At 40.4% G+C, this 14153-nt stretch overlaps 1 protein-coding gene across 5 annotated transcripts in view; it reads left to right on the forward strand.

Moving 5' to 3' along the window:
- Positions 1 to 12238, forward strand: part of SCFD1 (sec1 family domain containing 1) — a 123478-nt gene extending 111240 nt beyond the window's left edge. For 3 of the 5 annotated variants that reach the window (XM_080643380.1, XM_080643383.1, XM_080643381.1), the window contains 4 exons: positions 1987 to 2020; positions 3961 to 4026; positions 10060 to 10128; positions 12007 to 12238. In XM_080643380.1, the coding sequence (XP_080499506.1) occupies positions 1987 to 2020; positions 3961 to 4026; positions 10060 to 10128; positions 12007 to 12030 (193 nt within the window). In that variant the 3' untranslated portion in view covers positions 12031 to 12238. Of the gene's footprint in view, positions 1 to 1941; positions 2021 to 3960; positions 4027 to 10059; positions 10129 to 12006 lie in introns of all 5 variants that reach the window. The other 2 variants (XM_080643379.1, XM_080643382.1) reach the window with 2 other exon arrangements.
- The last annotated feature ends 1915 nt before the right edge of the window (positions 12239 to 14153 follow it).

The raw sequence follows: 14153 nt of genomic DNA on the forward strand, positions 1-14153 counted from the left end.
CCATGTAATCTAAGTCACTATGGATTGCTGTAAATACTTCTTTTTGACAATGAAACGTTCTACAGATAATTTCTATATTTCATGACAAAAATGGTGTGGTATTTATTTTATTATAAATATTATTTTTCAAGATTTAATTCATGGTGGTATGAAAAATAGCCTACAAGATGCAGAACAAGAATAGGCATATTTAGGAGGGAGAAAAACCTTGGAATCATTGTCTTTAGCACCAGAACTTGAGTGAAGCTGCTTTCTTGCTTGTCCCTTATGTTTGGGATCTATAGAACTTTGTCTTTGCTTTACCCCAAGCTTTCACATCTTTGTAGGTAGTCAGGATGGATAATCTAATCACTAGATAGCTGATTATTTGGTAGTTTTGGTAACTTAAAAGGTTATTCTCATTTTTTAACTTATCAGAAATACTCCCAAAGTTGCAAAAGAAGCTGCTGATAGCAGCTACAGCTGGCAAGAAGGAATTGACAAAGGATAAGTTATAGAAGAGAGAGATGAAGAGTGACAACTAATGGGTATTGGGGCTTCTTTGGGGGATAAAAATTGTTCTGAAGTAGACTCTGGTAATGGTTTTACAACTCTGTAAATATACTAAAAACCACTGAGTGCACATTTTAAAACGGTGGATTTTACAATTCTTTTCCTGTCTCAATATTCTCCAGGCTACATTTTTTTCCTTGCATTTGCATATGCTAACAAGTAAATAACATTTTTCTTCTTAGAAACTTACTGAGGAACTCTTTTCATCTGACTTGTATGTTAAGTATGATAATGAGGAGGAATACTGGCATTGATAAGACAGGAGCTCAGGCTTTCCTGCTTCTCTGAGCTATCTCATCACAACTGGATGTGGGTGATTAGTAACTAGTAATGCTGTGCTACTTAAGTCTTACCTCTCCTCATTCCACTTCTACTCTTAGAGCAACTAAAGCAGTGGTTGCCTACCGGTGGTCCTTGGACCACTGGTGGTCCGTGAGGTCCGAAAGGTTGGTGACCGCTGATTTAAGGAAACCTTTGGATCAGTGGTCGCCCACTGGTGGTCCGCGGGACACTGGTGGTCCGTGAGGTCCGAAAGCTTGGCAACCGCTTTAACTTAAAGCACTCTAGAAGGAAGTTCAATACTGAGGAGGTGTTTCAATCAGGTGGGCTCTGGTTTCTGTGGAATATTCCAATAGACCATAGAAATGACAAGATGATAGGACTGTGGAATCAGCCTCTGCATAACTAAGGGAAGTTACAATAGCTCTCCTCTCTCGGTTGGGATTTTCAAAAATTCCTTCTGAGGAAAAACTGAGTTGTCTTTGTGCAGCCTATTTTAGCACTCAAAACAAGTATACATCTGACTCACAAGAGTTTGAAAACGTCTTTATAAAAAGACCTCTTGGACACTAAGGAAGTATTTTTAAACCATATTATAAATATACTAGTATAAATAAATACGTAATTTGTATGTACTATTAATATATGAAGATATATATATATATATATATATATATATATATGTAAGCTACAGTAAAATGCAGATCCCTACTCACTTCTCCCTTTCTTTCCTAAATTGTTATCCTTCTGTTTACATGCTTTTTTCACAAATGTAGATACCCACACTATAATATTATGTTAAGTATGGTAAAAATTTTATATAATTTACCACTAAAATATATACTTTATCAACTCATCTTAAACCCAGATTTCCACTCCTTATGGGAGCTGCTGCTCAGTCTTCTCCTATAGTTTTATTTTAAAGTCCATAGGTTGCCCCATTACCTTTTAGACACTGAGACATGTACCTCTTCTGTATTCTTCCTCTGCATCCCAATTCATTACCAGGCTACACAAAACTAAAGGACCCACCCTCCAAGAAAGTGAAGGAGGAAGAATTGTAAATATATATCTAATTGTGTGTGTCCCGTGCCTATTTATCTCCATCAGAAAAGCCGTGGGTGAAATTTTCAGTATGGTTTTTCTTTGTTACAGCTCAGTTCCGAGGAACAAAAATCCATTCCAAGAGGTACGTTTCATATAAAAATAATCTGTCCCTGAAAAGGCAAGATGAAAAGATGACCAAGCAGTCAAGAACATCTTTATCCTAAACATGGTTTATTATGATGAATACTAGTGGCCCAGTGCATGAAATTCGTGCAATGTGGGGGGAAGGGGTTCCCTCAGCCCAGCCTGCCCCTCTCCAATTGGGGACATCCCTCTAACAATCTTGGACCACTGGCTCCTAACCGCTCACATGCCTGCCTGCCTGATCGCCCCTAACTGCCCTCCTCTGCTGGCCTGATCTCGCCCCTAACTGCACTCCCCTGCCAGCCTGATCTCACCCCCAACTGCCCTCCCCTGCCGTTCTGATCTCACCCCCAACTGCCCTCCACTGCCAGCCCAATCGTCCCTAACTGCCTCTGCCTCGGCCCCCACCACCATGGCTTTGTCTGGAAGGAAGTCGGATGTCCAGAAGATGGATGGTCAGCCTGGTTTAATTAGCATATTACCCTTTTATTAGAATAGATAAATTATATAGGATAGGATTGCCTAAATGAGGTGGAGGGAAAGCCTTTTTCAGCAGGAGGAGATGCTCTTGGCAGACAAAAATACATAATCTCTATACCTGGACTGATAGCCAGCCACATGCACTGTACTGCCAAACGGGTCATTAAAAAATTGAACCGCTTTCTTACACGTTACACCAAACAGCTATTGCCCTTAAAACCCCTCCTCAGCCCCCACCTTAGGTTCTGCCTTCGCAGTTAACCCAGATTAGGTTCTGATTGGTCGGTTTCTATGCCAGTTGGCACCAAAAGCTCCGCCTCCTAGGCAGCCATTGGCTCCTGGCAATTCATTCAGATTTGGTTCTGATTGGTTGGTTTCTATGCCAGTCAGTGTCAAAAGCTCCACCTCCTAGGTGGCCATTGGCTCCTCGCAGTTCACCCAGATTTGGTTCTGATTGGTCGATTTCTATGCCAGTCAGTGTCTCCGGGCCTGATCAGAGAGGTCAGCAGTTCAGCCCACTTGCCAGTCCCCACCCACCCGAGCCTGCTGCGTGCGCAGCCTGGCATTCGGTCATCCCTTCGGTCATTTTGGACATTACAGACCCTGGTTCATTATATATATAGATATGGCAATCTTGATAAATTCAATTCTGTGCACCCAAGAGTCTTTAAAAAAATATATTCTTAGCAACTATATTTTTCTGATTTATAAAGCTGCTTTAAACACTGAGAATCATTTAAGCTTAAAATACCTGACATGAAATTAAGTAATTCTCAGAAAAAAGTCTTTAAGAAAGTTTTATATGTTTGGAACTTCTAAAATTTGATTCTAAACTTTTGTGAAGATATGACTATGTTTGCATTTGAAATACAAAGAAGATTCTTAGTAAAAATACAATAAAGAGCATACGGGGTTGGGCAAAAGTAGGTTTACAGTTGTGAGTACACAGAAACAGTTTATTCTTGTATTATTATTAATTAGTTATTGTATTGTTTTTATATGGACAGCTGTGAACCTTTTACCCGACCCTGTATATTGCCCCACCCTATATATTGGAAATTATATAAATGCTAAGTTTTTTGTTCTTTCTACCTACAGTAAATAACCTGAAATTCAAAAATATCTTTGGAGAAAGCCCTTTGGATTTCTCTGCTATTGCTTATGTGAAGAATGAGGTTTATTTTCCTCTATAAATTGTTTCTGAAAATGTCTCTCATTTACTACTCAGTAGACATTAGAAATTTATAAATGTATAAACTTTTTAGAAACAAATTTCTTTATAAGTGAAGTAACATCAGGCATGCAGGATATGACCTTTGTTAGCTAGTTTTTCTTTTACCTATGTTGTGGAGTATGTTCCTGCCTAAAAATTTCATGCTTGAAAACTTAAAATACTGTTTTAAAATAGTATTTTAACTATTTCTTTTAACTTACTTATTTTTCTGTTTGCATTTTTAGGCAATTGTTTTTGTGGTTGGAGGAGGCAACTACATTGAATATCAAAATCTTATTGACTACATAAAGGTACATGTTGACCTTTTTATTCTTTTACTAGAGGCCCGAGGCATGAACATTCATGCACTGGAGGGGGGTCCCTCAGCCCATCCTTCCCCCTCTCACAGTCCGGGAGCCCTCAGGGGCGGGAGGCGACACGGCGATCAGGGGAAGGCGATGCCCCCATCACACCTCTGCTGCTGCCACTGCCGGCAGTGCAAGCCTCGGGCAGCCCTGGGCAGCCACCATTCAAGGCTTACCTATGCCTCGGGCCCGCCCTGGGTGGCTGGGCAGCTGACATCCGAGGCTTGCCTGTGCCTTGGGCCTGCCCTGGGCGGCTGGGCAGCTGACATCTAAGGCTTGCCTACACCTCAGGCCAGCCCTGGGCAGCTGGGGGGCTGAGGGAGGGTCCAGCCACACTGTGCGCCTGCTCCCTCCCTCCCCCCCCAGCTGGGCTGAAAGGACTGGGGGACTCCAGCTGGGCTGAAAGGACTGGGCGCTGCCATCTTGTGGCTATGGGCGCTGCCAGCTTTGTGATGGTGTGACAGTCAATTTGCATACCCCCTCTTTATTAGGTAGGATCATTTAACTAGAGGCCCGGTGCACGAAATTTGTGCATTGGGGGGTGTCCCTCAGCCCAGCCTGCACCCTCTCCAATCTGGAACCCCTTAGGGGTTGTCTGACTGCCGGTTTAGGTTCAATCTCACAGTAATTGGGCCTAAACCGGCAGTCAGACATCCCTCTCACAATCTGGGACTGCTGGCTCCTAACCGCTTGCCTGCCTCCCTGCTTGATTGCCCCTAACCGTTCCCTGCCGGCCCGATCGCCCGCACTGCCCTCCCCTGCCAGCCTGATCGCCCCCAACTGCCCTCCCCTGCCGGCCTGATCTTGCCCCAACCGCCCTCCCCTGCTGGCCTGGTCACCCCCACTGCCCTCCCCTGCAGGCCTGGTTGCCCCCAATTGTCATCCCCTGCTGGCCTGTTTGCCCACAACTGCCCTCCCCGCCAGCCATCTTCTGACAACCATCTTGTGACGATGTCGCGGCAGCCATCTTGTGACAATGTCACACAAGGGCATCATGCAATGCCACCTAGGCTTTTATTATATAGGATGTTTATAAGAATTGTTCTGTCTTTAGAATGCTAACATTCTCTATCTTGAGGACTCTCCTGATTCTTACATAAACCCCTTTTCTAGAGGTAGTTTAAAAATCCTTCATACAGGATTGGTTTTTTTTATTCCTATCACATTCATATCTGGACTAAAATTGTTCTTGAGGTGGAAAATAACACATCTTTTTGATGTAATGTATTTTGCAGCTACCTATCTTAGTTTGACTTTACATGTTTAGAGACTTCAGATAACCCCTCTCCCAAAGAGTCTCCCTTGGTGAAATGATTTACCAAACACATTTACCTGAATCATAAGCACTTTTCTCCCATCCCATTGACTTCAGTCAGCAACATACTTCTCACAAATTTAGAATGCTGCTTTTTCAGCAAACAAGACCTTTAAAGGTAGCAAATTGGCAGTGGAGTACTATTCAGAGCTGACAGCGGCAGGGAGTGACGGACAACTAAGCAGAAGGAGAATATGGAGGAAAGGGCATGACTTGAAAAGCTAAATATATTAATAAATGCAGGGGTGATGGAATTAGTGATTGTTAGAATGATGTCTTGGAATCTTCATTTATTTACTTAACATTAAAGAATGATCATTCCTTTGTCCTATGTTATGTAAGGCTTTAATAAAGATAGAGATTTTGGTACAACAGGAGGAAAAAAAAAAATAGGCCGATGCCATAAATCTTCAAACTCCCAGCACAACTGCGGGGCTTCTATGTCACTTGCACAGGACATATTTCATCTTCACAGTGTAAACCTCCAAGATCTGTGTAAGATCCTCTGGTCTCAGGGGCATCGTCTTGTACAAGGAGGGGTCTTTTATAGCCTCTGTGGCCATAGAGCCAGAATCAAAAAATGGGAACCAAGAGCACATAACAGAAACCAGGTGCAAACTGTACAATTTTTATAAACAGTGCTGACAAGCCAGTGCTAGTTGTCTCCTGGTCTATCCATGACCCTTAGGACTGTATTAATCACAAGATGGTCTATTTCGTTCAGGTTTGACCAAGGGCCAACCACAGGACTGGTTCTACGTGTTCCCAAGGATAAACACAGGGTTCCCACAGACCTAAGTGCCCATCAATGGGTGAATGGATAAAGAAACTTGGTTAATCCTCAATAAACTGTACTAACTAGTGATTTATTTGGTCTTGTGCTAGTATACAGGGTAGACCAGTAGGCAACTTGCTCTAGCTGGTCAGCACTGTTTAACAGAAAATGTAAAGATTAATGGTTGGCACCTGGTTTCTGTCATATATTCTTTTTTTTTTTAATCTTTATTGTTCAGATTATTACAGGTGTTCCTCTTTTTTTTTCCCCCATAGCTCCCCTCCACCTGATTCCCCACCCCACCCCATGCCCTTACCCCCCGCCACTGTCTTCATCCACAGGTGTAAGATTTTTGTCCAATCTCTTCCCGCACCCCTCACACCCCCTTCCCCCTGAGAATCGTCAGTCCACTCCCTTTCTACGTCCCTGATTCTATTATATTCACCAGTCCATTCTGTTCTTCAGATTTTTTTATTCACTTGATTTTTAGATTCACTTGTTGGTAGGTATGTATTTGATGTCATTTTGTTGTTCATAATTTTTATCTTTACCTTTTTCTTCTTCTTCCTCTTCTTAAAGAATACCCTTCAGCATTTCATGTAATTCTGGTTTGGTGGTGATGAACTTCTTTAGCTTTTTCTTGTCTGTGAAGCTCTTTATCTGACCTTCAATTTTGAATGATAGCTTTGCTGGGTAGAGTAATCTTGGTTGTAGGTTCTTGCTGTTCATCACTTTGAATATTTCTTGCCACTCCCTTCTGGCCTGCATAGTTTCTGCCGAGAAATCAGCTGACAGTCGTATGGGTGCTCCCTTGTGGGTAACTAACCGTTTTTCTCTTGCTGCTTTCAAGATTCTCTCTTTGTCTTTTGCCCTTGGCATTTTAATTATGATGTGTCTTGGTGTGGTCCTCTTTGGATTCCTCTTGTACGGGGTTCTGTGTGCTTCCTGAACTTGTAAGTCTATTTCTTTCACCAGGTAGGTAAAGTTTTCTGTCATTATTTCTTCTAATAGGTTTTCAATATTTTGCTCTCTCTCTTCTTCTGGCACCCCAAAAATTCAGATGTTGGTACACTTAAAGTTGCCCCAGAGGCTCTTTACACTATCTTCATATTTTTGGATTATTTTTTCTTTCTGTTTTTCTGGTTGGGTGTTTTTTGTTTCCTCATATTTCAGATCTTTGGTTTGATTCTTGGGGTATGTTGATCTACAGTTGAGTTTCTGTATATTCTTTATTTCAGACAGTGTATGCTTAATTTCTGACTGGTCCTTTTCCATTTTTTTTGCATTCTCATTAAGGTCCTTGAAGGTCTCATTAAGATCCTTAAAGGTCTTACTAAGTTCCTCAGCGGTTTTTAGAAGATTCTTGAGTAACCTTATAAATGTGGTTCTGAACTCGATGTCATCCAGTAGTTTGCTTTCCTCCATTTCTTTCATTCGTGCCATGTTTCTTTGTCTCCGTATTTTGCTGCTTCCCTGTGTTGATGGAGTGGCTTTGTGTGGTAGGTGACCTATAGGGGCCAGTAGCTCAGCCTCCCCAATCACCTGAGGTGGACGCTCTTGGTACACCCCTTTGTGGGCTGAGTGCAAAGTCTTGGTGTAGTTAAGCCTTGATTGCTGTTGGTACACCGGGAGGAATTGACCTCCAGGCCAATTGGCTGTGAGGACTCGCTGTGTCTACAATGGAAGAACTGCTGCGCTGGAGACACTCTTATGGTGCAGGATTTGTTTCAGTAGGGCTTTGGTGCTCACTGAGTCTGCCTCTTGAATGTGTCACTTATGGATGTGAGTAGCTGCAATCTGGTGTCTCACACTGACCACTAGGTACACTGGCTTCTGGATCTTCAATGGGGTGCAGGTCAGCTACTGTCTGAGGCCACCCAGCAGGAGCTACAGCGAGAACTACAGTTTTCTCCTCTTTGCTTGGAGTTTGGAGGTTTTGGAGCTGTCTGACCCGGGCTGCAAGTTTGCTAGATTAAGCTGCAATAGGGCAGGCCATTCATATGCTAAAGCCGCTGCTTGGAGCTTGGGTGGGTTTGTAGGTTGTGCGGGGCGGGGTCTCTGGGCGTCACTAGGCTAGGGCGTGGCAAACAGCAATGGCTGCCAGTAAGCCGGCTCTGCCTCTCCGCGTCCCGCGCCCCAGCACAGTAAACAATTATTCCTGCGCTCAGCCCTGCAAGCAATCCTCTCTCACTTTGACCCGGTGGCAGACAGTCCAGCTTCTCCCCATAGAAGTTTGGGTCCCCTGCGTCTCCCTAGAAACTGGAGTTCGGAGTAATCGGGAGCTTGTCTCCCTTTGGGTTGAAAAAAGCAGCTCTCCCAGTCGCCAGCCCGATTTGCGCGCCTCCGTACCTCAGCTTTTCAGCACTTGTGCACCTCTCAATGCTGTTTTCTCTTTCCTTCTAGTTGTAGAACTTCCACTCAGCCAGCTTTCCCGTGGTTCTGGGTGATAGACGTTTTGTCTTTTAGTTGTAGTTTTGAAATTGTTGTGCGAGGCAGCAGTTTAGGTGTTTACCTACGCTGCCATCTTGGATCCTCCTCCTCTTTTCCCTTTTTCTTTCCGTCTTCTTCTGTTATATATTCTTGTTTCCGCTATTGAGCCTGTTCATGATTTTGGCTATGTAGTCAGAGAGGTATAAAAGACCCCTCCTTGAGCTCCCCTGCGACCAAGCAATCTTCACTGTATCTTGGTGGTTCACAGTTAAAAATGAAATGAGTCTTGTGCTACTGAGATGGAATCCTGGGAGCTGTGCCTAGAAGTTATAGACCTCTCTAATGTTTCCCTGTGCCTTCTTTATCATATATGTGTGTGTGTGTGTGTGTGTGTGTGTGTGTGTGTGTGTGTGTGTGTGTGTGTATTGATTTCAGAGAGGAAGGGAGAGGAAAAGGAAGATAGAAACATCAATGATGAGAGAGAATCATTGATTGGCTGCCTCTTGCACACCCCACATTGAGGACCGAGCCCACAACCCAGTATGTGCCCTGACAGGGAACCGAACTGTGACCTCCTGGTTCATAGGTCAGCGCTCAACCACTGAACCACACTGGGCTGCTTTATCTTTATATGCTATGACCTCTACCTCTATTAATGTCTCATGTAAGTATATCTTGTGAAGCCTCAAAATCCCAATTTTATGTCCCTGTGTAATTGTTGCACCTACCATCTCATTCTAAAAAAATTGAATGAGGTATAACTGTAGTCTTATTTGTTCTCAGAGATGGCCAGCTGTATGACATTTATTCAGCCTATACATCACAGCGAAATGTCCTTCTCTTGGATTACAAAGCCATAATTCTTTTGTTCCTTGGTGAATTATATTTGCCTTGTTATAGAATAAACTTTTTACATTACAAAAGAAATCTTACGAATTTACCTTCAAGTTCACAATACATATAAGAATTCTAGCATTAAGAACTTACCAAAATTCTTAGTAAAAAAGTTTTGACTGCTGTAATTGGATTCCAAATTTCTGTCAGAATTAGTAATGGAAATTCATTGTTACAAAATGGAATAGGATGTATTAACATGTAAATACTGTATTGCACAAATGAGACTAAAATGGCAGTCCATGCTACCTGCACCATCTCCCACTTTCCACATAAAAAAAGTCTAAGAATGTTTTCTTCAAGTAATACAGATCCTTCATTGCAAGAGTGTTGGCCTAAGATTTTATAGATAATTATGAAATGTGGCAGTTATCAGATCCCTTCTATTTCCATATTTTAAAAAATACAATGCCACTTCACCACTTTATTCTATGCAATTTTGGGTTAAAATCCAACACCTCCTTCCCTCCCCCCCCAAAAAAAAATATCTTTAACAAAAAGATTTATTAGCTTTAATCCTTCTTCTTGAGAATACTTGTTACTTACTTGTATCTGATTTTTACAGGGGAAACCAGGCAAACACATTTTATATGGCTGCAGTGAACTTTTTAATGCTACACAGTTCGTAAAACAGGTAAAGTTTACCTTTTTAGTTTGTTTCTGTTAACATACCCTAAGTTGCTGTAGGTATTTTTCAGAAAAGAACAAGAGAATCATTATATTCATCTGAACCAGCTGAAACCATAGAGCTATAATAAAATGTAAGGTTTTGACATGGACAACTATACAAAAAAACTCTGATAAGTAACATTATTTTCAGTATCCCAAATCCCAAAAAGATAAATTCAGAAAATTTAAAATTCAAGTAATATACTCAATTAGGAAAATTTTAATTCGTCATTTCCTTACATACTGTCTACATTTCTGATTTTGCAAAGCATATCACAAATTGGGCTAAGAAATAAAGTAACTTTCTTGGGCTGTTACTACCAAATGTGCTCAGGTGATACAGTGGAATTACATTCACTGTGAAAGTTAATGACAGCAGTAGCTGAGGTGTACAAGGTCTATATGTTGTAGTATTGTTCCCCCTAGTGTTCTCAGTAATTATATTAACTTTATAGCTTTTTAAAGCTTAAACTACCTGAATTGCTCAGTAGACTGACCAGTCATGTTCACTCACCTCTGCCGTGACTGCCACAAAAATAATAACTATATCCTTTACTCATTTTTAGTACCTGTTCCTTTTCTAGCACAACTTTCTTACCCCATTATGTAGTTCTTGTATTTTTAACCTCAATATAGTGGCCCAATGGTATTATGAGAATTTCAAATATACAGAAAAGTTGGAGAATTTGCAGTGAGCACATGTACACTCCCCATTAACATTTTACCGTACTTTCTTTATAAGATACCTACCCATCTATCCATTGTTCATTCATCACCCCAACTTACTGTATTAATTTTAAAGTAAATTATAGATATCAATATACTTCCCTCTTAACACATCTGTGTCAATACTATTACTTAGAGTTCATTGTTTGCTTAGGGTGTTGTTGTTTTTTTAAGCCTTTGGAGGTAAAATTTACAGCAATGAAATACAAAGATCTTAAGTGTACATCCCTGAGTTTTGTCAGATATGTTCACCTGAGTAACCCAAACCCCCAACAAGATACAGAATCATCACACCACAAAGTTTCTTTATGGCCATTTCCATTCAATCTTAGCCCCTCGTCAACCCCTGCCCAACAACACAATCTTGATGTTTTTCTTTTGCTGATTAGTTTTGCCTATTCTAGAACATCATGTAAACAGAACCTTTTTGGTTAGGTTAACTAGAGAATCCTCAAATTTGTTAATATTTTCTAATGAACTAGATGTTGTTTATGCTAATTTTCTAGTCATTGATTTCAAGGCTCCTATCAGAACTTTAGCTACCAGTATAGTGCCAGCTGTGCCCTCCTGGAGGCTGAGAATCGCTGAAGCAGGGACTCAGCCAGTGCTATCCCCTCCTTTCAGTTGTTCTCCATTGCCTTCAGGTAGTTGGTTTTGTATTTTGCTTAAAGTTTATAGTTGCTATCTCTGAGAGAATTCATCCAATAAGAGATAACCCAGCCTTTCTAAATTGAAAGCCTTGTCCTTTTAACAACCTTCTAGAAATATAAAATTAATTAAAGTAAGTGGAGAAGTGATCTGTCAGCAGTGAAGTCCCACATGACGTTTTTTCTTTACATTTTCATGTTGAGTTAAATATTAATTTTATCATTCTCAGGGTTTATAAATTTCATTGGTTGAATTTGCACCTATAAATGTTTTCCACATTTTTTGCCATGACGGTGTTTATTGCTATTTAGTTTTAAAATATCTACAAATCTTAAATATTTGAGTTAGTGGTGAAAATGTATTATTATTCTAGAAATGCAATAAATGCAAATGTGCATTTTAAGGTGTTTAAAAATATTTGAACGCATGTATCTTTTGTGATTAATAAAAAGCTGTATTTATGTTGTAGCTATCACAACTTGGACAGAAATAGCACAGAAGAACCCTAATATGAGACTCTACTTGGACTTGGACAAATGTAAAAAGAAAAGTCAAAAGAGCCAGATGTTTTCTTCTCTATATCAGTGTCCTAACAGTGAAACTTAGAATTATTTGTTAATTTTTAAGGAAATTCTATACTTAACATAATGTGTACTGATTAAAAGAATAAAGCATTTCAGAAATAAATTTTTAACATTGTACATTCTCTCTCCTGTTATGTTTCCCAAATGTGAAAGTACTTGGAAGGAAAGAAACCTCTGTCTGAATATAATGTTGAAATACTGATATAATAACAAATATGTTATTGAAACTAGTGAAAATTTAAGAATATAATTTACAAATGTTACTTTATTGGTTCATGACTCTCATACTTCTATGCATTTTTATTATGAAATCACTGTCCTGTGGTTTTTGGTTTCCCATGTTGCCCCTACATTTTAAGTGGAGATTTTAAAACCACTTTAATGTCTCTTCTTCCTCTAGCACACCTATGTACATCTTATCACATAAAATCCCTCCTTTATATAATATCAACAAACACAACATCTAGAATGAACACATATAGAACATTTATCTCATGAAGTGCTAAATCTTACATAAAAGTGAGTGTTAAATTTGGTTCCAGTCTTCCTGGTATGCAGCACCAAGAAGGAATGTTGGTCAATCCTAAGGCAGCCATAAAATAAAAGCAAGCCTATTGCTCCAAAGAAAGAGCTGTTCCTTTTATAAAGGCCAGGGACCTTTCCTCCTAATGAGCCTCATCAAGAGGAACCTGTAATTTACAGACAACATCCTAATAATACAAGACTCACAGGACTATTTCTGCACCACAAGCCCCATGAGTCAATGTCATCACACCAAAGCACAGGCCAGAATGGCTATCATCAATAGGTCAACAAACAAGTGTTAGCGAGGATGTGGAGAAAAGGGAACCCTTGTGCACGGTTGTGGGATTGTAAATTGGTGCAATAAATAGTATGGAGGTTCCTCAAAAAATTAAAAATAGAACTAAGAGCAATTACCCAGCAATTTCACTTCTGGCTATTTATCCAAATAAATCAAAAACACTAATTCAAAAATTACATGCATCCTGAGTTCATTGCAGTGTCAATAATAGCCAAAGTGTAGAAGCAACCTGTGTCCATCAATAGACAAATAAGTGGTACATATATACAATGAAATATTACATAGCCATAAAAAGTGCAATCTTGCCATTTGCAACAAATTGACCTGGAGGGTATTATGCTAAGTGAAATACGTCAGAGAAAGACAAATACCCTGTGATCTTACTTACATGTAGAATCTAAAAAACAAAACAAACTCATAGATACAGATAAACTGATGGTTGTCAGAGGGTGGTTGGGAAGATGAGTAAAAAGGGTGAAGGGATTAAGTTGTACAAATTGGCAGTTACAAAATAGTTATGGGGATGTAAAGTACAGCATAGGGAATATAGTCAATATTGTAATAACTGTAAGATGGGTACTAGCTTTATTGAGGCTATCACTTCATAAATTATATAAATGTCTAATCATTGTCTTGTACACTTAAAACTAATGTATGTGAACTGTAACTGGAAAAAAATTTTAAGGGAAATATTCTCATCAATGAAAATATAATTTTTTAAAGTTTGTCTTATGGTCACATAAAAGAAGGCCATTGCCAAGGTTATGAGATAGAAACCTTCCTGTGGAACCTATAAAGGTTTGGTCTTTAAAAAAAGAAATCTCTGCGGAAACCTTGGCCTTTCTCAAACTGTCCACAGCTTAGTGCCATCTCTCCTGGTGTCGGTGACTCAGCAGGCCATTCAGCATATTGCCAGGGCCACAGTGTACTGTCGGACTGGGCAGCTCAGCAGGGCTTACCGGCAAGGCCACATGTGGCTAATTCAGAAACCAGTTTTATCTGTCTCCCTGAGGGCGATTCTCAGAAAAGTTGACTACTGCCCTGGGAGAGCTCAGATCAGGGGTAGAGATCAGTAGGAAAGGGAACTGCTCTGCCAAGTGATTTACAAAGGTTACATCGCTTAATCCTCACAACACTGACAAGTAGATTTATAGTTGGAGACAAAACTCAGAAGGCGAAGTACCCTGCTCACAGTCATGGCACATGGTG

The sequence above is a fragment of the Plecotus auritus genome (assembly GCF_963455305.1).
Source record: "Plecotus auritus genome assembly, chromosome: 1".
NCBI lineage: Eukaryota > Metazoa > Chordata > Mammalia > Chiroptera > Vespertilionidae > Plecotus > Plecotus auritus.